At 55.7% G+C, this 22529-nt stretch overlaps 1 protein-coding gene across 1 annotated transcript in view; it reads left to right on the forward strand.

Moving 5' to 3' along the window:
- Positions 1–20437, forward strand: part of STK11 (serine/threonine kinase 11) — a 45833-nt gene extending 25396 nt beyond the window's left edge. The window contains exons 7-9 of the mRNA XM_054398937.1: positions 4318–4375; positions 18755–18948; positions 20382–20437. Coding sequence (XP_054254912.1) covers positions 4318–4375; positions 18755–18948; positions 20382–20437 — 308 coding nt within the window. The remainder of the gene's footprint in view (positions 1–4317; positions 4376–18754; positions 18949–20381) is intronic.
- Positions 20438–22529: the final 2092 nt, after the last annotated feature.

The raw sequence follows: 22529 nt of genomic DNA on the forward strand, positions 1-22529 counted from the left end.
CCAAATAGAATCACAGGAAGGGTTGGGTTGGAAGGGACCTTAAAGCTCCTCCAGTTCCAGCCTGAAATAAATTCCTTGTGCCCCAGGAGCACCTTAACTCTCAGGGCAGGAGAGGCTCCAGAGCTGCTCTGTGCTTCCAGTGGGACCTGTGCTAAAGCTTGGGGCTGCTCCTTTTGCAGCACTTTCTGGCCAGGAGCTCAGAACATGGTGGGAACTCATCCAGCTCCTGTGATGTTCCAAACAGGAGCTGCCCTTCAGAGGGGCACCCAAGCCCCCTGGGATTTCATGGTGGGCATGATGCCAGCCAGCAGAAGCAGGACCAGCAGGAAGAGCTTCCAGAAGTCATTCCTAGTCTGGAAGAAATCTGTGAACTGCTTCTGAGTGATGTGGAAGCCACCAGCTCCTCCCCCTTCGAGTGACACAGAATGGGTTGGGTTGGAAGGGGCCTCTGGAGATCATCCAGCTCCAGACCCCTGCCATGGGCAGGGACACCTCCCCCCAGCCCAGGCTGCTCAGGGCCTCATGCAGCCTGGCCTTGAGCACCTCCAGGGAGGGGACATCCACAGCCTCCCTGGGCAACCTGTGCCAGTCTCTCCCCACCCTCACTCTCAACAATTTCTTCCTCATCTCCACTCTCACTCTCCCCTCTCCCAGCTCAAAGCCATTGTCCCTCATCCTGGCACTCCCAACCCTTGTCCAAAGTCCCTCCCCAGCTCTCCTGGAGCCCCTTCAGGTCCTGGAAGGTCTCCCTGGAGCTTTTTGTTCTCCAGGCTGAACAGCTTCAAGTCTTGCAGCCTGTGCCCATAGCCTTAAGGTTCTTCTGTCAGCCTCTGGAGGTGACCTATCAACCTGTGTGCAGTTTGCTTCTGGATGGGGAGAATGCCCAAGGTCAGCTTTTCCTCCTCCTTCCCTAACAGCCTTAAGTGGAAGAGAAAGCTCCAAGGCTGCAGTTTGTGCATTCAGCATCTGGGTTGATTTCCAGGCTCTGCTGCAGCTGGGGATGAGTTGCTTGGATTCTCAGGGCTCTCTTTCTTCATTCCTAGAATCACAGAGTGTGGGTTTGGAAGGGACCTCTGGAGGTCACCCAGGGCAGGTCACCCAGGAACACATCCAGAGGGGGCTTGAAAGGCTCCAGAGAAGGAGACTCCACAACCTCTCTGGGCAGCCTGCTCCAGCACCTTCACACCAAAAGAATTCTCCTCCTGGACTCCAGCTTGTGCCTGCTGTTCCTTGTCCTATCACTGGGCACCAACCACACAGAGCCTGGCCCCTTCTTGCCCCCCACCCCTCAGATCCTCACAGCCATTGATAAGATCCCCAAATATCCCATGTGTGGGCACAGAGAGTCCCTCTGCAGTGCCAGAGGAGCAGAGGTTTGCCTTGGATGTCCTCCCTGCTGCAGCCTGGCTCACCTGCTCTGCTCTCAGAGGAGCTGCCTGGAGGTCTTTACTGTAAATGGCAGAGGGAGGGAGGTTGCTGTGGGCAGCTGCTCCTCTCTGGCTTGCCTGGTGACTAGCACAGGATGTTTTGTCTTGATGAAGCCTCTCCTCAGCACAGGACCTCAGAGCTGCCAGCAGTGAGTCAGAGCTGAGTGCCTGCATGGGCATTTGCAGTCCTTGGCCTTGCCATGTTCCTTCATTGCCCCAAACTGGGTCCTCTTGCACTGAAATAAAGATTCTCTTTGCCCAGTTATCTTAGAATCATGGAATTGGCAGGGTTGGAAGGGACCTCAAGGCTCAGCCAGTTCCAACACCTCACTCTAGATCAGGTTGCTCAGAGCCACATCCAGCCTGGCCTTAAACCTCCAGGGATGAGGCTTCCACCACCTGCCTGGGCAACCTGTGCCAGTCTCTCACCACCTCATAGTGCTGACCTCCTGATCACATTCTCCTTGGAGGTTGGAGGCTCCCAGTCAGGCTCTTGCTGGAGGTTGGAGGCTCCCAGTCAGGCTCTTGTTGGAGGTTGGAGGCTCCCAGTCAGGCTCTTGCTGGAGGTTGGAGGCTCCCAGTCAGGCTCTTGCTGGAGGTTGGAGGCTCCCAGTCAGGCTCTTGCTGGAGGTGGAGGCTCCCAGTCAGGCTCTTGCTGGAGGTTGGAGGCTCCCAGTCAGGCTCTTGTTGGAGGTGAAGGCTCCCAGTCAGGCTCTTGCTGGAGGTGAAGGCTCCCAGTCAGGCTCTTGCTGGAGGTGAAGGCTCCCAGTCAGGCTCTTGCTGGAGGGTGAAGGCTCCCAGTCAGGCTCTTGCTGGAGGTTGGAGGCTCCCAGTCAGGCTCTTGCTGGAGGTTGGAGGCTCCCAGTCAGGCTCTTGCTGGAGGTTGGAGGCTCCCAGTCAGGCTCTTGCTGGGGGTTGAAGGCTCCCAGTCAGGCTCTTGCTGGAGGTAAAGGCTCCCAGTCAGGCTCTTGCTGGAGGTGAAGGCTCCCAGTCAGGCTCTTGCTGGAGGTTGGAGGCTCCCAGTCAGGCTCTTGCTGGAGGTAAAGGCTCCCAGTCAGGCTCTTGCTGGAGGTTGGAGGCTCCCAGTCAGGCTCTTGCTGGAGGTGGAGGCTCCCAGTCAGGCTCTTGCTGGAGGTTGGAGGCTCCCAGTCAGGCTCTTGCTGGAGGTTGGAGGCTCCCAGTCAGGTTTTTAGAGGTAAAGGCTCCCAGTCAGGCTCTTGCTGGAGGTTGGAGGCTCCCAGTCAGGTTTTTAGAGGTACAGGCTCCCAGTCAGGCTCTTGCTGGAGGTTGGAGGCTCCCAGTCAGGCTCTTGCTGGAGGTTGAAGGCTCCCAGTCAGGCTCTTGCTGGAGGTGAAGGCTCCCAGTCAGGCTCTTGCTGGAGGTAAAGGCTCCCAGTCAGGCTCTTGCTGGAGGTGGAGGCTCCCAGTCAGGCTCTTGTTGGAGGTTGGAGGCTCCCAGTCAGGCTCTTGCTGGAGGTTGGAGGCTCCCAGTCAGGCTCTTGCTGGAGGTTGGAGGCTCCCAGTCAGGCTCTTGCTGGAGGTTGGAGGCTCCCAGTCAGGCTCTTGCTGGAGGTAAAGGCTCCCAGTCAGGCTCTTGCTGGAGGTGAAGGCTCCCAGTCAGGCTCTTGCTGGAGGTTGGAGGCTCCCAGTCAGGCTCTTGCTGGAGGTAAAGGCTCCCAGTCAGGCTCTTGCTGGAGGTAAAGGCTCCCAGTCAGGCTCTTGCTGGAGGTTGGAGGCTCCCAGTCAGGCTCTTGCTGGAGGTTGGAGGCTCCCAGTCAGGCTCTTGCTGGAGGTGGAGGCTCCCAGTCAGGCTCTTGCTGGAGGTTGGAGGCTCCCAGTCAGGCTCTTGCTGGAGGTTGGAGGCTCCCAGTCAGGTTTTTAGAGGTAAAGGCTCCCAGTCAGGCTCTTGCTGGAGGTTGGAGGCTCCCAGTCAGGTTTTTAGAGGTACAGGCTCCCAGTCAGGCTCTTGCTGGAGGTTGGAGGCTCCCAGTCAGGCTCTTGCTGGAGGTTGGAGGCTCCCAGTCAGGCTCTTGCTGGAGGTTGGAGGCTCCCAGTCAGGCTCTTGCTGGAGGTTGGAGGCTCCCAGTCAGGCTCTTGCTGGAGGTGGAGGCTCCCAGTCAGGCTCTTGCTGGAGGTTGGAGGCTCCCAGTCAGGCTCTTGTTGGAGGTGAAGGCTCCCAGTCAGGCTCTTGCTGGAGGTGAAGGCTCCCAGTCAGGCTCTTGCTGGAGGGTGAAGGCTCCCAGTCAGGCTCTTGCTGGAGGTTGGAGGCTCCCAGTCAGGCTCTTGCTGGAGGTTGGAGGCTCCCAGTCAGGCTCTTGCTGGAGGTTGGAGGCTCCCAGTCAGGCTCTTGCTGGGGGTTGAAGGCTCCCAGTCAGGCTCTTGCTGGAGGTAAAGGCTCCCAGTCAGGCTCTTGCTGGAGGTGAAGGCTCCCAGTCAGGCTCTTGCTGGAGGTTGGAGGCTCCCAGTCAGGCTCTTGCTGGAGGTAAAGGCTCCCAGTCAGGCTCTTGCTGGAGGTAAAGGCTCCCAGTCAGGCTCTTGCTGGAGGTTGGAGGCTCCCAGTCAGGCTCTTGCTGGAGGTGGAGGCTCCCAGTCAGGCTCTTGCTGGAGGTTGGAGGCTCCCAGTCAGGCTCTTGCTGGAGGTTGGAGGCTCCCAGTCAGGTTTTTAGAGGTAAAGGCTCCCAGTCAGGCTCTTGCTGGAGGTTGGAGGCTCCCAGTCAGGCTCTTGCTGGAGGTGGAGGCTCCCCAAGCTGCCCTGAGGGCCTGGGCACAGCAGCTGCTGCTGAGAGAGGGGAGTAGGGTGGGGGCAAGGGCAGAGTTTGCTACCTCCTGCCTTCAGCTTGCCTGGCAGCACCTGTGCTCACTCCTGCACTTGTTTTTCTTCTCCTTTGCAGGGATGCTTGAATACGACCCAGCCAAGAGGTTTTCAATACAGCAGATCAGGCAGCACAAGTGAGTCTCCAGCTCCTTCCTCTTAGTCCTTCCCTTCCTGCTTCTGATGTCCCTGTGCAGTGCTCTCATCCCATTCCTCCTCTGGACAGCAGGCACATGGAAGTCCCTGGGATGTCCTTCCTCCAGCTGCCCTGCTGGAGCTCTGGCAAAGCTCCACTTTGCCCTTTGGGTTTTTGTCCCTCTCTCCTCTTCAAGCAGCTGGTTAAAAGCATTTGAATTGCTAACCAGTAAAGAATGAACATGGTGGAAACCTGCTCCCAGCCTGCAGAGGGAAGGGCTCTGGATCTTGAGTTGATTGGTTAATGATTTTTCTTCATTTGGTTTCTTTTTTTTTTTTTTTTTACCTTCAGATTTGTTTTTTTTAATCAGAGAATTGGAGGTTTGGTTTGGTTTAGTTGGTTTTTTTTTTTTTTTTCCCAGCCTGGGAGGGGATCTCATCAATTTGCTGATCAATACTTCCAGGGTGGGTGTCAGGATGGGTGGCACCAGGAGCTCAAGAAGTTCTATCTCAACTTCTTTGGTGGGAGGGTGCTGGAGCAGGCTGCCCAGAGGGATTGTGGAATCTCCTTCCCTGGAGACCTTTCAAGCCTCACCTGGATGTGTTCCTGGGTGTCCTGCCCTGGGTGATGCTGCTCTGGGAGAGGGGTTGGACTGGATGATCTCCAGAGATCCTTCCCAAACCAACCATTCTGTGATTTTTTTTTTTTCTTTGCTGCAAGGGTGGTCAGGGCTTGGCACAGGCTGCCCAGGGAGGTGGTGGAGTCCCCATCCCTGGAGGGGTTCAAGAAACCTTTGGGCCATGGTTTGGTGCCCATGGTGGGGTTGGGTTGCTGGTTGGACTGGGTGCTCTCAGATGGCTTCTCCAACCCAAACAACTCCTTGATTCTTCTTTCAGTGGTCCCCAGTGACAGGACAGGAGGTAACAGACACAAACTTGCCCATCAGAAGTTCCATCTCAACACGAGGAGGAACTTCAGTAATTGAAGGGTGCTGGAGGCCTGGAGCAGGCTGCCCAGAGAGAGTCTCCATCTCTGGAGGCTTCCAAGCCCCATCTGGATGTGTTCTGTGTGCCCTGCTTTGGCAGGGGGGTTGGACTGGATGGTCTCCAGAGGTCCCTCCCAGCCCCACCCCTCCCATTCTGTGATTGTGTCAGCAGCAGAGCAGGGCTTGCTTTAAGCTGGGTTGCTGAGCTAGGCCTGCTCAGTGCTGCCTTAGCTGAGGTTTTCTGCCCAGTCTGGTGTCAGAAACACCCCTTGGGATTTGCTCCATGTGGAATCAGCATGTGGAAGCATTCCAGGAGGAGAGGATTCTTTTTTTTTTTTTTTTTCTTCCCCTTTCTCTTTCATGTCAAACCCTTCCCTCCTCCATATCCTCCCCCTTCATCCTCCTCACTGTCTGCAATAGGGGGTGGGGGGGAGGCCTCATTATCTCTGAAGGAGGTTTTAGTTTGAGCATGAAGCCTTGGAGCAGAGATTTCCTGGGTGGGGGAAAAAAGTACAAGAAGAAAAAAAGCATCATGAGGCTGCTTCATGGTGGAGGCTGCAGGAGCTTTATCTGCTGCTTGAACAGGAAGAGCTTCTGAGGACACAGCAGAGCTGCCTGCTGGGCTGCAGCTGCTGGGCACAGCTCCTGCCTGCAGCCTTGCCCAGAGAGCTTCAGGGAACTCTGGGGGAGCAGGGCTCTGATCCTGCAGGGTGCTGGGCCTGCTTGGTGCTACCCACAGGACACCTTGAATCCTGGGTTTGCTGTTGGGCCTCTCACTCCAAGAAGGACACTGAGGGGCTGGAGAGGGTCCAGAGAAAGGCAGTGAAGCTGGGGAAGGGTCTGGAGGACAGGGCTGGGGAGGAGCAGCTGAGGGAGCTGGGGATGCTCAGCCTGGGGAAGAGGAGGCTGAGGGAGACCTCATTGCTCTCTGCAGCTCCCTGAGAGGAGGTTGAAGTGAGGTGGGGGTTGGGCTCTGCTCCCTAGCATCAGGTGATAGGAGGAGGGGAAATGGCCTGGAATTGTGCCAGGGGAGAGTTAGGTTGGAGATGAGGCAAAAGAGTGGTCAGGGCTTGGCACAGGCTGCCCTGGGAGGTGGTGGAGTGCCCATCCCTGGAGGTGTTCCAGAGCCCTGTGGCCATGGCACCTGTGGCCATGGTTTGGTGCCCATGCTGGGGCTGGGTTGGTGTTGGACTGGAGGAGCTTTTGCCACCCAAACAGTTCCATGTTTCTGTTCTATGACTGAAAGCTCCACACGGAGTTGGGCTTCCAAGCAGCAGCTCCTGCTGTCACTCACTGGCCTCCCTCCCCTCTGCTGCTGAGGACTGGGCAGCAGAGAGCCCCTGGGAGCTGCTGTACCTCAGAGTGAAGTGGTTCTGTCCATCAGAGCTGCTGCTGGGGTGGTGATCAGCTGGCAACCCCCTGCTTGGGCAGCAAACGTGGCAGGACCTGAGTCTGTGGGGTAGGTGGGAAGGAAGCACTGAAAGCTTTGCTGTCCTGCTGATGCCATGGGCCCAAAGGTCCTGCAGCTGGGGCAGGGCAATCCCAAGCACAAATCCAGGCTGGGCAGGGACTGGCTGGAGAACAGCCCTGAGGAGAGGGACTTGGGGGTGCTGGGGGAGGAGAAGCTCAGCAGGAGCCAGCAGTGAGCACTTGCAACCCAGAGAGCCAAGCAGAGCCTGGGCTGCAGCAGGAGAAGTGTGGCCAGCAGGGCCAGGGAGGGGATTCTGCCCCTCTGCTCCACTCTGCTGAGACCACTCCTGGAGCTCTGGGTCCAGTTCTGGAGCCTCTGTTACAAGAGGGATCTGGAGGTGCTGGAAGGTGTCCAGAGAAGGGCAACGAGGAGGAGCAGAGGGCTGGAGCTGCTCTGCTCTGGAGACAGACTGAGAGAGTTGGGGTTGTGCAGGCTGGAGAGGAGAAGGCTCCCAGGAGACCTTCTTGTGGCCTTCCAGGATCTGAAGGGGGCTCCAGGAAAGCTGGGGAGGGACTTTTTAGGCTCTCAGGTAGTGATAGGACTGGGGGGGATGGAACAAAGCTGGAAGTGGGGAGATTCAGGCTGGATGTGAGGAAGTTCTTCACCCTGAGAGTGGTGAGAGCCTGGAACGGGTTGCCCAGGGAGGTGGTTGAGGTCCCATCCCTGGAGGTGTTTGCAGCCAGGCTGGGTGAGGCTCTGGGCAGCCTGATCTGGTGTGAGGTGTCCCTGCCCATGGCAGGGGGGTTGGAACTGGCTGATCCTTGTGGTCCCTTCCAACCCTGACTGATTCTATGATTCTCTGATTCAAAGGCTGCCCCTCAGGCTGGGGCAGTGGGAGCTGGCCCCATGAGCCACTCTCTGCAGGTCTTTCCACCACTTCCCACCAGTTCCCAGACTCTCTACCTGGCTTTTGAGCTTCTCCCAGGTGGCAGCCAGGCTCTGCGTCAGCTCTGCCCAGCTGGCAGCAGGGAGCTGCCTCCAGAGAGCCTTCCTGTGGCTGCAGGGCAGAGAAACTGGAGCACATGGCTGGTCTGCAGAGCAGTGGCAGAGCTGCCAGGCCCTGGCTGGGCACAGCCTGCCCCCTGGCTGGGCATGGCTGCTGGAGGTGAGCACTGAGAGGAGCCTGGAGGAAGCCTCTCCCTGCTGCAAACCCAGGAGCGTTTTGAAGGCTTAGGCTCCTCTTAGTTTGCTGTGAGCTCAGCCAGTGCTTCTTAACAGGCTTTGCTCCCCTCTCACTAATTGCCTCCTTCCTCCTGCTGTGGCATCCCCATAATTACATCAAGGCCAGCAGAGCTGCCAGCCCTGGGCTCTGCCTCTCTCTCTCTCTCTCTGGCCATCTCCTGAGTGTGCTGAAGAATCCAACCTCTTGCCTCTCCTGGGTTGCTTTAAATAGAAGAGAAGCTTTTTGCTCTTCTGCTGAACCTGACCCTGATTTCTGTGATTGATTTTATTTTAGAACTGAACAAAGCCAGGGGAAGGAGAGCAGGAAGCCATTCAGGTACTGCTGGAGGGGGTTTGGGAAAGCATTGGAGGCAGAAAAGGTTTCTAGAATCCTTGGGTTTTGCAGAGAGGGACAGTAAGAGGCATTGATGGGTTTGGGGTTCTCTCCACTCCTCCCATAAAATCCTGGGAGGAGTGTGGGCAGCAGGGCAAGAGCGGGGATTCTGCCCCTTGGCTCTGCTCCTGTGAGACCTCACCTCCAATCCTGCCTCCAGTCCTGCTGTCCCCAGCAGGAGAAGGACACAGAGCTGCTGGAGTGAGTCCAGAGGAGGCCACAGAGGTGACCCAAGGGCTGGGAGCACCTCTGCTGTGAAGCCAGGCTGAGGGAGCTGGGGGTGTGCAGCCTGGAGAGGAGAAGACTCCAGGAGGAGCTCAGAGCTGCCTGCCAGGACCTGAAGGGATCCTGCAGGAAGGCTGCAGAGAGACTTCTCCTGATGGTATCTGAGCCAGGACAGGAGGGAGGAATGGTTGGAAGCTGAGGCAGAGCAGAGTGGAGCTGAGGAAAGAAGTTCTTCAGTGTGAGGGTGGTGAGACTCTGGCACAGGCTGCCCAGGGAGGTTGTGGATGCCTCATTCCTGGGGGTGTACAAGGCCAGGCTGGACGAGGCCTTGAGCAGAGTCTAGTTGAGAGCTGTCCCTGCCCATGGGATCTTAAAGATCATCCAGTTCCAACCTCCCTGCCATAGGCAGGGAGGTTGGAACTGGATGATCTTTAAGATCCCTTCCACCCCATTCCCTGACTCAAACTCCTGTTCCTGCACTCGTGTCAGGATCCATCAGGACAAAGCTAAACTCTCCTCTTGGCTCTCAGAGGGTTTTTTCTTTCAGCCCCAGTCAATCCAGGCAGCCCAGCCCAGCCCAGCCCAGCCCAACCCAGCCCAGCCCAGCCCCCACGAGCTGCAGATTGCAACGGATCCAACCCTTGGCAGCTGCAGAGTTTAGGAGCTGACCCTTGAATGACAGTGAAACCTGCTCTTCCCAGAAGGATCAGGACAGGATGATGCTGGATGGAAAAACTGCCACTTGGAGTTCACCCCTGGGAATATTATTTTGGTTTTTTTTGTTTTGGTTTTTGGTTTTTTCCTCTTCTTCTGGGGCTGAGGAGCAGTGAAGAGAAGCTGCCAAGAGCCAGGCAGTTTGCAGCCTGCTCCCTGTAGATTATTCCTCATCCCCTCTCTGCCCTGGGCTGTTGCTGAAGGGTTTAATGCTCCTGCACTACATTTTGTAGCTAATTCACTGACCCTGCTGCTGCAGCACTTGAAGTGATGAAGTGGATGCAGGATTCTACCTCTGTCCCTTGTTTCCAAGGCAACCATCCTGCCTGCCTTCTCCACCAGTGTCACACTTCATTTCTCCACTCAGAGATACCACTGCAAGAGTTTATAGCAAGAGAGGGAAGGTCCTTCCCACCTTTTAGCAGTGCAGGTGTCTTCTCCTGGTGTCCCAGGGGCTGCTGTGCCACCTTCCTGAGCAGTCTGGCTCATCCCGGGAGCTCTGGAGGGAAGCTGTTGGATGCTCTGCTGTGCTGTCCCAGCTGTGGGTATCAAACCCCCTTAGGCTCCCCCACTACAAGGAGGATGTTGAGGTGCTGGAGCATGTCCAGAGAAGGGCAACCAAAGGTGGTGAAGGGCCAGATCTTGGGAGGAATGACTGAGGTGGTTCAGCCTGGAGAAGAGGAGGCTGAGGGGAGACCTCATTGCCCTCTACAGCTCCCTGAGAGGAGGCTGGGGGCAGGTTGGGTTTGGTCTCTTCTCACATGCAACAAGCAACGGGACAAGGAAATGGCTTCAGGTTGTGCCAGGGGAGGTTCAGGTTGGGGATTAGGACAAACTTCTTCCCAGCAAGGATTCTCAGGCACTGGAACAGTTGAGAGGTGGTGGAGTCCCCATCCCTGGAGGGGTTTCAAAGCTGCGTGGATGTGGTGCTGGGGGATGTGGTTTAGTGGCAGTGGCTGGGCAGCAGTGGTGGCACTGTGAGCTCTGGGGGAGAGGTTGGTGTGGATGAGCTCAGAGGTCTCTTCCAAGCTCAGCAGCTCCATGGTTCCCTGAAATCTGGTTGGTTGCCACTGTAGGAGGAATGTCAAAGGAATGTGAGGCTCCACCTGGCAGGAGTCAGAGCTGTCACCTTTGGCCCCAGCACAGCCCAGGGAGAGCTGCTGCTTTCTTACTCATTTTGGGGGGTTTAGGACCCTGACTCAAGAACTTGGCCACCTCTTGGCCTTAGAGGAGTTGGAGCAGTGAGCTCAGGGATGGATGTTGCTGTTCCTGGCCTGTGCTGCCTCTGCCTCTGCCCCTGCTGGCTGCTGCCTGGGCGAGGACTGAGTTCCACTGCAGGGCTCTTAGTTGCTTCTGGTGGTGGTGGTGACCTCCCAGGCAGCTTGGAGCCCTTACACAGTATCAGGGGAGGTGAGGAATCATTCACCCCCCACTGCTGGCTGGCAGCAGGGCAGTGATCTGCAGCTTGCCAGCTGCTTTCAGGGGGAATTGGCCACGTAGGGAAGCAGCAAAGTGGAAGCTTTGTGCCCTGCAGTGGGCAGAGAGTTTACCTGGGAGCTTTGGGAGGCTGCAGCTCTGCTTAGCTGAGCCTCATCTTAGCCTTGCTGATACCAGAGCTTGAAAAGAGCCAAGTGCTGACTTCTGATGTCAAATTCAAGCTTGGAGGCTGCAAAGCAGATGGGTTCATTAAGCATCAGTCAGCCCAGATTCCCTTTTTTGCCCCCCCTGAGTTCTTGACCCTGGCTCTCTTATCTCCCTGTGGCTGGCAGCATCCTGCCTGGACACCAGCAGGATCACAACTCATCCTTGTGCCACTGAGCTCTGCAGCTCCTCTGCTTTGCAGGACTTCTCCAGGAGCTGCAAAGTAGTGAGAAATGATCTCCTACAGCTGCTCCCTTCCCTCCCTTCTGCTTCAGAGGGCTGAGAGGAGTGGCTAAGAAATGTTTCACAGCCCAGGGAGGGATCTGCCTCTTCCTCCTGGGGTGTTTTGGGCACAGAGTGCTTTTGGGATCTGCAGTTGAGATTTGAGTCTCTCTTCCCAGGGTGTTAAAGCAGCAGGGAAGTGGCTGCTGGGGCCAGCTGAGCTGGCTCAGGGAACCCCCAGTGAAACTGGGAATGAATGGTGCAGTCTGACAGCTCTGCTCCAGACCCTGTGGTTTGGGGGCAGTGTGAGGCAGGCTGAGGATGCCCTGTGGGAGAGGAGCTGCTCTCTGCCTTAGTGGGCAGTAGATCCTTGAGGCACATTAGGAGGTGTGGTGGAGCCTCTGGTCCTCAGCTGAGCAGCAAAGCTTCACTAAGAATCAGTCCTTGAATGGTTTTGGGGTTGGAAGGGACCTTAAAGATCATTGAAGGTGATCAAGGGGGTTGGAGCACCTCTGCTACAGGGACAGGCTGAGGGAGCTGGGGGTGTTCAGCCTGGAGAAGAGAAGGCTCCAGGGAGACCTCAGAGCAGCCTGCCAGTACCTGAAGCTCCCTTCAAGCTACAAGAAGGCTGCAGGGGGACTGTTTGCAAAGGCCTGCAGGCAATGGTTTGAAATTAAAGAGCTGCAGGTTTAGATTGGATGTGAGGAACAAGTTCTGCAGCAGGAGGCTGCTGGAACACTGCAACAGGTTGCCCAGGGAGGGAGTTGAGGCTCTGTGCCTGGAGATATTCAAGGTCAGGCTGGACAAGGCTGGGATCCAGTCCCAACCCCCTGCCACGGGCAGGGACACCTCCCACCAGCCCAGGGTGCTCAGGGCCTCATCCAGCCTGGCCTTGAACCCCTCCAGGGAGGGGACATCCACAACCTCCCTGGGCAACCTGTGCCAGTGTCTCCCCACCCTCACTCTCCAGAATTTCTTCCTCATCTCCAGTTTTAATCTCCCAGTGTCCAGCACCAGTGCAGACAGCAGAATATTTCTCCCTGCTGGAGAATTGCTTGCCAGGAAATTCTCTGCTCCTCCATACAGAATTGCTTGAGGCTCCTTCTAAGAGATCTTTGATATTTTCTTTTTTTTTCTTGTTGTTGTTATTTTTTTTTCTTAGAACTTCAATGAATTTCTCCTCTCACTCTGTAGCCTCATTTCCATACATGCATATGCAAGTGTTTGAAATCACCTCCCAGAGGATGGAATCATCCATGACTAGAGTGCAGTGATTCAGGTTTCTGCTGTTAATAAAAACCTATTTTTACTCTCCCTGTAAGTAGGACAGAAGGCAAGAGGCAGGAACTGAAAGACAGCAAAAATACAACCACAGGTTTGCTGTAGCCTTCCAGGCTTTCTGCCTTCCCAGTCCTCCTTTTGGTGGCACTTGTTCTGATCTCCCTTGTCCTCTGTGTTCCCTTCTCCTGAGATCCCTCCTGGTGCTTCATTTGGATCCTGCTAGCTCCAGTACCCCTGGCAGGAACCACTGGTGGCTGCCTTGGCTTTTGTGTTCTGGGCAGGATGATGCTGCCAGGTGGGCAGGAGTTTGTCCCATCATGGAATGGGTTGGAAAAGGGAACCTTCAAGGAAAAGGGAACCTTCAAGGAAAAGGAAAAGGAACCTTCAAGCTCCTCCAGTTCCAACCCCTCTGCCATGGGCAGGGACACCTCCCACCAGCCCAGCTTGCTCAAGGCCTCATCCAGCCTGGCTTTGAGCACCTCCAGGGTAGGGACAGCCACAACCTCCCTGGAAACCTCCTCCAGTGTCTCCTCACCCTCTGAACCCTTTCTCTTGGCAGTTGTGTCCTTGCTGAAAGCATCCCCCAAGGAAAGGGAATCCAAATGATGGCAGTGGGAGTGCTGTGTGCCCCCTGCACCACCACAGAACCCATCTGCAGGACTTGGCACAGCTGTTGGGCCCCAGCCTGCTTGCGTGGGACCTGTTTGCTTCCTGCTAGCACAGGGGCTGGGGTGACCTTGTCATTAACTCTCTTAATGCCACCTCATGAACCAGAGGTGGAACTTGACAGCTCAGACCTGCCTTCACTTGTGTCACTTGGAGGGCAGGTTGAGACTGGAGATGAGGAAGGAATTCTTGCCAGGGAGGGTAGGGAGGCACTGGAACAGGTTTCCCAGGGAGGTTGGGGATGCCTCTTCCATGGAGGTGTTGAGGCCTTGAGCAACCTTGGGCTGGTGGGAGGTGTCCCTGCCCATGGCAGGGGGTTGGAACTGGGTGAGCTTGAAGGTTCCTTCCAATCCAACCCATCCCATTCCCTGATTGCCTGAAACCTGCTCCTTTCCCTGCAGTTTCCAAGGTGGCCATGAGGGAGATGGCAGGAGGTCAGCATCAGTGTGCCACTGGAATGTGCCACTGGAATGTGCTACTGGAATGTGCCAGGCTGGCTGCTGCTTGGGATGATGTCCATGCACCCAGCCTGGCAGCAGGGGAGGAGGGAACACAACTCTCAGCCAGCAGGGAGGGAGGGAGCAGAATTCCTTGCATGACATTGACCTGCTCTGTGATGAACCAGAACACATTTCCCTTTCAAACTTCAGGCCTCAGCAGCTGCTTCACTCCTGCTGCAAACAGCAGGGCACAGAGCAGCAGAGTGACCTCAGGACTCAATCACTGCAGAGAAAACAGCTTCAAGATGCTCACTGTGGAGCAGGGCTTCTGCTTTTCTCCTTTGTTTCTCAGCTGATTTATCCCAGCAGCTCCATTTTCCTTGAGCTCATCTCCTCACAGTCTCACAGTGTATCAGAGGTGGGAAGGGACCTCCAGAGATCATCAGGTCCAACCCTCCCCCCTGCCAGAGCAGCATCACCCAGGGGAGTCTGCACAGGAATGCATCCAGGTGGGGCTGGAAAGGCTCCAGAGAAGGAGACTCCACAACCCCCTGGGCAGCCTGCTCCAGGGCTCTGTCACCCTCACTGCCAAGGAGTTTCTCCTCCTGTGGAGCTGAAATCTTCTCTGTTCAAGTTTGAACTCATTGTTCCTTGGCTTATCACTGGGAACCACCCAACAGAGCCTGGCCCCCTCCCCTTGACCCCCACCCCTCAGCTATTGATAGACATTGATCAGATCCCTCTCAGCCTTCTCTTCTCCACACTAAACAGCCCCAGGGCTCTCAGTCTCTCTTCCCAGGGGAGATGCTCAAGTCCCCTAAGCATCCTCCTGGCTCTCCCTTGGACTCTCTCCAGCAGGTCTCTGTCTCTCTTGAACTGGAGAGCCCCAAACTGGACACAGGATTGCAGCTGTGGTCTCAGCAGGGCAGAGCAGAGAGGGAGAAGAACTTCCCTAGCCCTGCTGGACACCTTTCTTGATCCATCCCAGGATCCCATTGGCTCTCTTGGCCACAAGGGCACTTTGCTGTCCCATGCAGAACTTGCTGCCCACCAGCACTCCAAGCTCTGTCTCTGTGGAGCTGCTTTCCAGCAGGGCAGCCTCTAACCTGTCCTGGTGCCTGCTGTTATTCCTCCCCAGATGTAGGACCCTGACCTTGTCCTTATTAAACTTCATGAGGCTTGTCTGCACCCTGGCAGGCAACCTCAAATCTCCTCCCTCCCTTTCCCTGGGTTGTTTTGCCTTTTTTTTTTTTTTTTTCCTTCCAATGCTGCTGGATTGGAGGTCTCCTGTCAGAGAGATGCAGGAGTAGAACAGAACGATAATTATAGCTCCTCTGGGCAGGAGGGAAGTCCAAGCCCTGCTTCCTAAACTGAATTTGGAGCTGGAGTGATAAAAAGCAGATGGCTCAGGTCTGGGAGAGCTGTTTGGTGACTGGCATCAGGCCCTTCCTGCTGGGGGGGCAGCCAGGAGTCACTGGATGCCTCTGCAGGCTGGGCAGGGGGAGCAAGCTGTGTCACATCAGCCTTGTTGAGGCCAAGAAGTGAACACCTCATGAGGGGACAACTCTTACATCCCCCCTCTGCTTTGGGGGGATGTTTTTCAGAGGGCTGTGAAGTTGCTTCCTGGAGCAGCACCTTCTGTAGTTGAAATGTTGAAAGTGAGGGGGTGGGGGGGGGGGGGACAGGAATGAAAGCTTTGACTTTGTGAGCTGCCTCCTGCCCTGAAAGCCTCTGAGTGTCCCCTTTGTGCAGCTGAGTGGCATCTTGAGTGGTGTTCAGCAAGGTGAGCACAGGAGCAGAGCTGATCTGAGGCTCTTCCTCCCTTTGCTACTGTGCAGAGAGCAGCAAGAACAGGTCCCAGAGGCTTCCTGGGCATCCAGCCCTCAGTGTAGCAATTGGGGAGGTTGAGATCAGTGCTGGTTGCAAAGTTGCATCAGTAAAGCAGCCTGCAGGGCAGGGGAGGTCCTACCCGGGGGAGCTTTTGATGTTTTTCTGGCTCTTCTTTCACGTGGAGTGATCCTCCAGGGCAAGGCATAAGCATCAGAGAGCCATGGAATGGTTTGGGTTGGAAGGGGCCTTAAAAAGCCTCCAGTTCCAATCCCTCTGCCACAGGGGCAGGGACACCTCCTGCTAGCTCAGCTTGCTCAAGGCCTCATCCAGCCTGATTTTTGTGCCCTTCCAGGCTTGGAGCTTCCACAGTTTCTCTGGGCAGCCTCTTCCAGTGCCTCACCAGCCTTGAGGTGAAGAATTTCTTCCTAACGCCTGACCTAAATCCAGCATCTTTGAGTTTGAAGCCATCACCCCTCCTGGCACTACAGTGACAGCCTGAAGGGCCTTTAGGGTCTGCTAGGGACAACCTGCTTGAGCACAGCACCCTCAGAGGCAGCAGAACACCACCAGGATGGAGCAACTGGATGACCATGGCCTGAGTTGCTCCTTTGCTCCCCACAGGCTGTGGTTTTTGTCCCTGCAGTGGGAGCAGGGAGCTGTGTGGGCTGGAAAGACGCTTTAGAAGTACCTGGAACTGGAGGAACTCCTGTTCCCTCCTGCATCTGAGAGGCTCCAGCAGGGCAGGGACAGATGTCCCAGGGACAGTGCAGTGCTGGAGCCCTGCTGTGACAGAAGATGGGATGGCAGAGAGGGTGCCTGCATGGCTCTGAGATGCTGTGGGGACCTTGATCCGATTAGGAGCAGCTTTGAGGGCTGAGAGCCTTTGTGGGCAGATGGTGGCACTGAGCTCTGGGCTGAGTGCTGACAGAAGTCCCCTGAGACAGAGGTGGGATAAAAAGATGAAGCAAAAACGATTTTGCTGTGGCCTTGCAGGAAACTGCCTGCTAAAGGAGCTCATGAGTGAACTCCTCTCTCCTTAGCCTGACCTTCTGGCTCGTGCTGGATTAGCCTCAGCTTTAGGACAGGAGAAGCTTCTCCTTTGCTGCCCGCTTTTGACCACACACCTCAGGAGCTCAGGCAGCTCTGCTGATGGCTTTTCACTTGTGGGTGGGTTGGGGACTGGGGTTGGTGATGCAGAACAAGTGCCTGATCTCTGTGTGCAGAGCTGAGCTGCCCCTCTGCAGACAGCCTGTACCCCAGGGGGGCTTGCAGCAGCCTTCACATGCTGCACGTGGGGCAGAGCTGTTGGTGTCCCCTTAGCTGGTGCAGCACCTCATGGAGGTGGCCCTGGGTGTCACAGAATCATAGAATGGGTTGGGTTGGAAAGGACCTGAAAGCTCATCCAGTTCCAGCCCCTCTGCCACGGGCAGGGACCCCTCCCCCCAGCCCAGGTTGCTCAAGGCCTCATCCAGCCTGCCCTTGAACACCTCCAGGCAGGGGGCAGCCACTGGGCAACCTGTGCCACTGTCTCCTCACCCTCACTGCCAAGAATTTCTTCCTCATCTCCACTCTCAATCTCCCCTCTATTCAGGGCTCAAATCCATTGTCCCTCATCCTGGCACTCCCAGCCCTTGTCCAAAGTCCCTCCCCAGCTCTCCTGGAGCCCTTTCAGGTCCTGGAAGGCTGCTCTGAGGTCTCCATGGAGCCTTCTCTTCTCCAGTCTCAACAGCCCCAACTCTCTCCCATAGGGGAGGTTCTCCAGCCCCTCTGATCATCTCTGTGGCCTCCTCTGGGCCCCACTCCAGCAGCTCCATGTGCTTGCAGGGCAGCTCTGCCTCTCTGACCCTCTCCAACCTGCAGCAGTTCAAACCCGGCTGGGACGCAGTCGCGGAGCCCACCGCAGGCGTAACAGAGAGCTGCAATCCTCCTCCCACACCTCCCACAACCAGGCTGGCTCAGCCTGGCAGCAAAACTCCAATCTGTGATGAAGTGCAAGGAATCTGCACACACAGACACCATTCACAACGTTCACAAAGATCTACAGTCAACAGAAAAAGCACAACCAAGCTCCCTTTGCTTCCCCCAAGGAGTTTCCCCCCCAGCAGCAAGAAGGAATCCCCCAGACCCCTCTGGCAGAAGGCAGGGAGTCAAGAAGCAGAGAGGCTGTTAGACTCAGCTTGTCGAGGGCAGAAAGTTCTCTTCAGCCAGAAAAGAAGCAGCAGGCAGACAGAAGCCCAGCAAGCTGAGACCCAGACTGCCCAACTCCCCAACCTGGCTTTGAGCAGAGAGCCTTAAACATTTCTCTCTCTCCAGTGGAAGTGTTTACAACAATCATTATTTGGCTTTCTCACACCCACTGGTGACTTCTTTACATCCTTTCACTTTTCTCACACCCACTGGTGACTTCTTTACATCCTTTCATTTTTTTTTTACACCCAGGGGTGACTTCTTTACATCCTTCCACTTGTCTTACACCCAGTGATGACTTATTTATATCCTTTCACTTCTCTCACACCCAGTGGTGACTTCTTTACCTTCCTTTCACTTTTCTCACACCCAGTGGTGATTTCTTGACATCTTTTCACTTTTCTCACACCCAGTGGTGATTTCTTGACATCCTTTCACCTTCTTTACACCCAATGGTGACTTCTTTACCTCCTTTCACTTTTCTCACACCCACTGGTGACTTCTTGACATCTTTTCACTTTTCTCACACCCAGTGGTGATTTCTTGACATCCTTTCACCTTCTTTACACCTAATGGTGACTTCTTTACCTCCTTTCACTTCTCTCACACCCACTGGTGACTTCTTTACCTCCTTTCACTCTTCTCACACCCAGTGGTGACTTCTTGACCTCCTTTCACTTTTCTCACACCCAGTGGTGACTTCTTGACCTCCTTTCACTTTTCTCACACCCAGTGGTGACTTCTTGACCTCCTTTCACTTTTCTCACACCCACTGGTGACTTCTTTACCTCCTTTCACTCTTCTCACACCCAATGGTGACTTCTTTACCTCCTTTCACTTTTCTCACACCCACTGGTGACTTCTTTACATCTTTTCACTTTTCTCACACCCAGTGGTGATTTCTTGACATCCTTTCACCTTCTTTACACCCAATGGTGACTTCTTGACCTCCTTTCACTTTTATCACACCCACTGGTGACTTCTTGACCTCCTTTCACTTTTCTCACACCCAGTGGTGACTTCCTTGACCTCCTTTCACTTTTCTCTGCTCACGCTTTGTGAAGGAAACCTTCAAAGGCAGTCTTCAAGCCCTCAGAGTGTGTTGGGGGGTGTGCTGGATGGGGATGTGTGCTGATGGGGCTCTGCTCTCGGGCTCTTTGCAGCTGGTTCCGTAAGAAACATGCCCAGGCCGAGGCTCTGGTGCCCATTCCCCCCAGCCCAGAGACCAAGGACAGGTGGAGGAGCATGACGGCGGTGCCTTATCTGGAAGATCTGCATGGCTACAATGAGGAAGAGGAGGATGACTTGTATGACATTGAAGATGATATCATCTACACTCAGGACTTCACAGTACCAGGTAGGAGAGGAAGAGGAGGAGGAGGATGGCAGGGAGGGGCAGAGGACTTTGGGGGGGGTGGGGGGGTGGTTTCTTGGTGATGTCTCGCCAAGGAAGGGCCTGGAGGTCTGAAATGGTCCTTTCAGAACTGGGGCTGAGCTCTGCTGCTCTGGATGCTTCTCTCCTTTATCTGATGCCCAGGATGCCCCTTCCTGTGTGTCACCCACAGGGCAGTTTCCTTCCTCCCTCCCCCCAGCAGCAGTTTGCTCTGGCTGCACTTTGGTCTTCACCACATTTCATTTTCTGGCCTGGGTGATGCCTGAGCAGGGCACTGAGGTGACTCAGTGTTGAGCTTAGGTGGCACATCTGGGCAAGAGGCTGCTGCTAGCCCTGCACTGAATCATAGAATTGGCAGGGCTGGAAGGGACCTCAAGGCTCAGCCAGTGCCAACCCCCTGCCATGGGCAGGGACACCTCACACCACAGCAGGTTGCTCACAGCCACCTCCAGGCTGGCTGCAAAAACCTCCAGGGATGAGGCTTCCACCACCTCCCTGGGCAACCTGTGCCAGTCTCTCACCACCCTCATGGAGAAGAACTTCTTCCTAACATCCAATCTGAATCTCCCCACTTCTGGTTTTGTTCCATTCCCCCCAGTGCTATCCCTCCCTGACACCCTCCAAAGTCCCTCCCCAGCTTTCCTGGAGCCCCCTTCAGATCCTGGAAGGCCACCAGAAGGTCTCCTGGGAGCCTTCTCCTCTCCAGCCTGCACAACCCCAACTCTCTCAGCCTGTTGCTCAGGTGGGCAGAGAAATAAAGCAGCAGCAGGCAGCCTGAACATCCTCTTCCCAGCACTGGGGTGTTGCTGGGGAGTGACTTGGATGTGTCAGTGAAAGGTGGTGAGGCTCCTTGGGGAGTGCTGTCAAAAACCACAGTCCAGATGTGGGCTTTGAAAGCTCAGGAAGTCCCCAGGGAACCATCCAGAGCAAGAAGAGGATTTCTGTCTGCTGGATGCTCTTGTGCTGCTCCTCAGTAGCCCTCACTGCCAGGCAGGGCCCTGTCTTAGGTAGGTGGTTGATGTGAGAGCATAGGTGAAGATGGAACAAACTCTTCTTCCTCAGACAAATCTGGCTTGGCTTGCCCTAGAAAAGACAGGAAGCAGATCCCAGGCTGCCCCAAAGCCAGCAGGAACTGATTTGGTTTGGATTAAGCACTGAACAGCTGAGAACTGGTCCCAAGCTATGATGGCTCAGTCTCTGCTTGACCCTCCAGCTCCTGATGGATCAGTCTCTGACCCTCCAGCTCCTGATGGATCAGTCTCTGACCCTCCAGCTCCTGATGGATCAGTCTCTGATCCTCCAGCTCCTGATGGATCAGTCTCTGACCCTCCAGCTCCTGATGGGTCAGTCTCTGACCCTCCAGCTCCTGATGGCTCAGTCTCTGCTTGACCCTCCAGCTCCTGATGGATCAGTCTCTGACCCTCCAGCTCTTGATGGCTCAGTCTCTGCTTGACCCTCCACCTCCTGATGGATCAGTCTCTGATCCTCCAGCTCCTGATGGGTCAGTCCCTGATCCTCCAGCTCTTGATGGATCAGTCTCTGACCCTCCAGCTCCTGATGGGTCAGTCTCTGATCCTCCAGCTCCTGATGGATCAGTCTCTGACCCTCCAGCTCCTGATGGATCAGTCTCTGACCCTCCAGCTCCTGATGGCTCAGTCTCTGATCCTCCAGCTCCTGATGGCTCAGTCTCTGACCCTCCAGCTCCTGATGGATCAGTCTCTGATCCTCCAGCCTCTGATGGGTCAGTCTCTGACCCTCCAGCTCCTGATGGATCAGTCCCTGACCCTCCAGCTCCTGATGGGTCAGTCTCTGATCCTCCAGCTCCTGATGGGTCAGTCTCTGATCCTCCAGCTCCTGATGGATCAGTCCCTGATCCTCCAGCTCCTGATGGATCAGTCTCTGATCCTCCAGCTCCTGATGGATCAGTCCCTGATCCTCCAGCTCCTGATGGGTCAGTCTCTGATCCTCCAGCTCCTGATGGATCAGTCCCTGATCCTCCAGCTCCTGATGGATCAGTCTCTGACCCTCCAGCTCCTGATGGATCAGTCTCTGATCCTCCAGCCTCTGATGGGTCAGTCTCTGATCCTCCAGCTCCTGATGGATCAGTCCCTGATCCTCCAGCTCCTGATGGGGCTGGTGGACATCAAGCAGTTCCAGGACCCCTTAAAACCAAAGAAAGGGTAAGAGAGGGGCTGGTGAGGTGGGACAGGAAGGTGCCCCTGGGGGGTTCAGTGTTTGTGATGGACCTCAGCAGAAGTGCAGCAGCCTGGGAGGAAAGGGGATGAGGAGGAGGAGCCCAGCACAGCCTCAATCTGCCCTGGTGGGTTTGTGCAGGAGGTGGAGGTGCAGCTGCCTGGAGGATAAAGGCAAATTTCTTATCTCCTCCCCGCCCCCAAAGTCTTCCTGCAGGATCCTTCTGAACTTGCTCAGCTCCCTGTGAATTTTGCATCTCTAGCAGTGATCCAAATGTAAAACACCTGGGAAGAAGCAGCTCAGCCCTGGCTCTGCTGGGCAGCCAGAGCAGGAGAGCAAATGACTCATGGGTGGGAGTGGGTGTTTGGTTTGGGAAGGGAGAGAGGGAACCTCATTAAAGCTCTGCATTCTTCAGAGGAGGAAGAAGGGGCTTGGAGAATGTGCTTGTGTTTGAAAAGAGTTATTTAAAGCTTGATGCAGCTCTGGTAGAGGAGCTCTGAATGCTCCCTGCCCCTGCTTCAATGGCTGTTAAACATCTCAGCTGAGGGAAGTGCTGAGGAGAGGAGAAGGGTGGTGTGGAGCTCAGGGTGGAGCAACCTTTCCAGCAGTGGCAGCATCTTGCTGGTTGCTTTTGTTGCTGCCTTTCCCATTTAGCAGCCTCTGCTCTGCTTTTTCCTCCCCTGCATTAACTCCTTCCTGCCCTGCAGCCCAGTCCTGCTGAGGAGGCACCACCATGCTGCTGGGGGTTGGGTCCTTCCCTTAGTGTTCAGGCTGGGGCTGGAGAGGGGAGGATGGAGATGGAGAGAGGAGGGAGGAGGAGGATGAAGCTGGGGCTGGAGCAAGGATGGAGCAGGGGCTGGGGACATGAGGAGGAGGTTGAGGCTGGAGCAAGAACGGAGAATGGAGCTGATGAGAGGAGAATGGAGCTGGGGCTGGAGCAAGGATGGAGCAAGGGCTGGGGAGAAGGAGGAAGGAGAGTGAAACTGGGGGTACAGCAAGGAGAATGAGGCTGTGGCTATGGCTGGAGCAAGGATGGAGCTGGAGCTGGAGGGAGGAGAATGGAGCTGGGTCAGGAGGGAGGAGAATGGAGCTGGAGCTGCAGCAAGGATGGAGCTGGGGCTGGAGAGAGGAGAATGGAGCTAGGGCTGGAGGGAGGAGAATGGAGCTGGATCTGGAGAGAGGAGAATGGAGCTGGATCTGGAGAGAGGAGAATGGAGCTGGAGCTGGAGAGGAGAATGGAGCTGGGTCAGGAGGGAGGAGAATGGAGCCGGAGCTGCAGCAAGGATGGAGCTGGGGCTGGAGAGAGGAGAATGGAGCTGGGGCTGGAGGGAGGAGAATGGAGCTGGATCTGG

This window comes from Indicator indicator, unplaced genomic scaffold (assembly GCF_027791375.1).
Source record: "Indicator indicator isolate 239-I01 unplaced genomic scaffold, UM_Iind_1.1 iindUn_scaffold_206, whole genome shotgun sequence".
NCBI classification, from domain to species: domain Eukaryota; kingdom Metazoa; phylum Chordata; class Aves; order Piciformes; family Indicatoridae; genus Indicator; species Indicator indicator.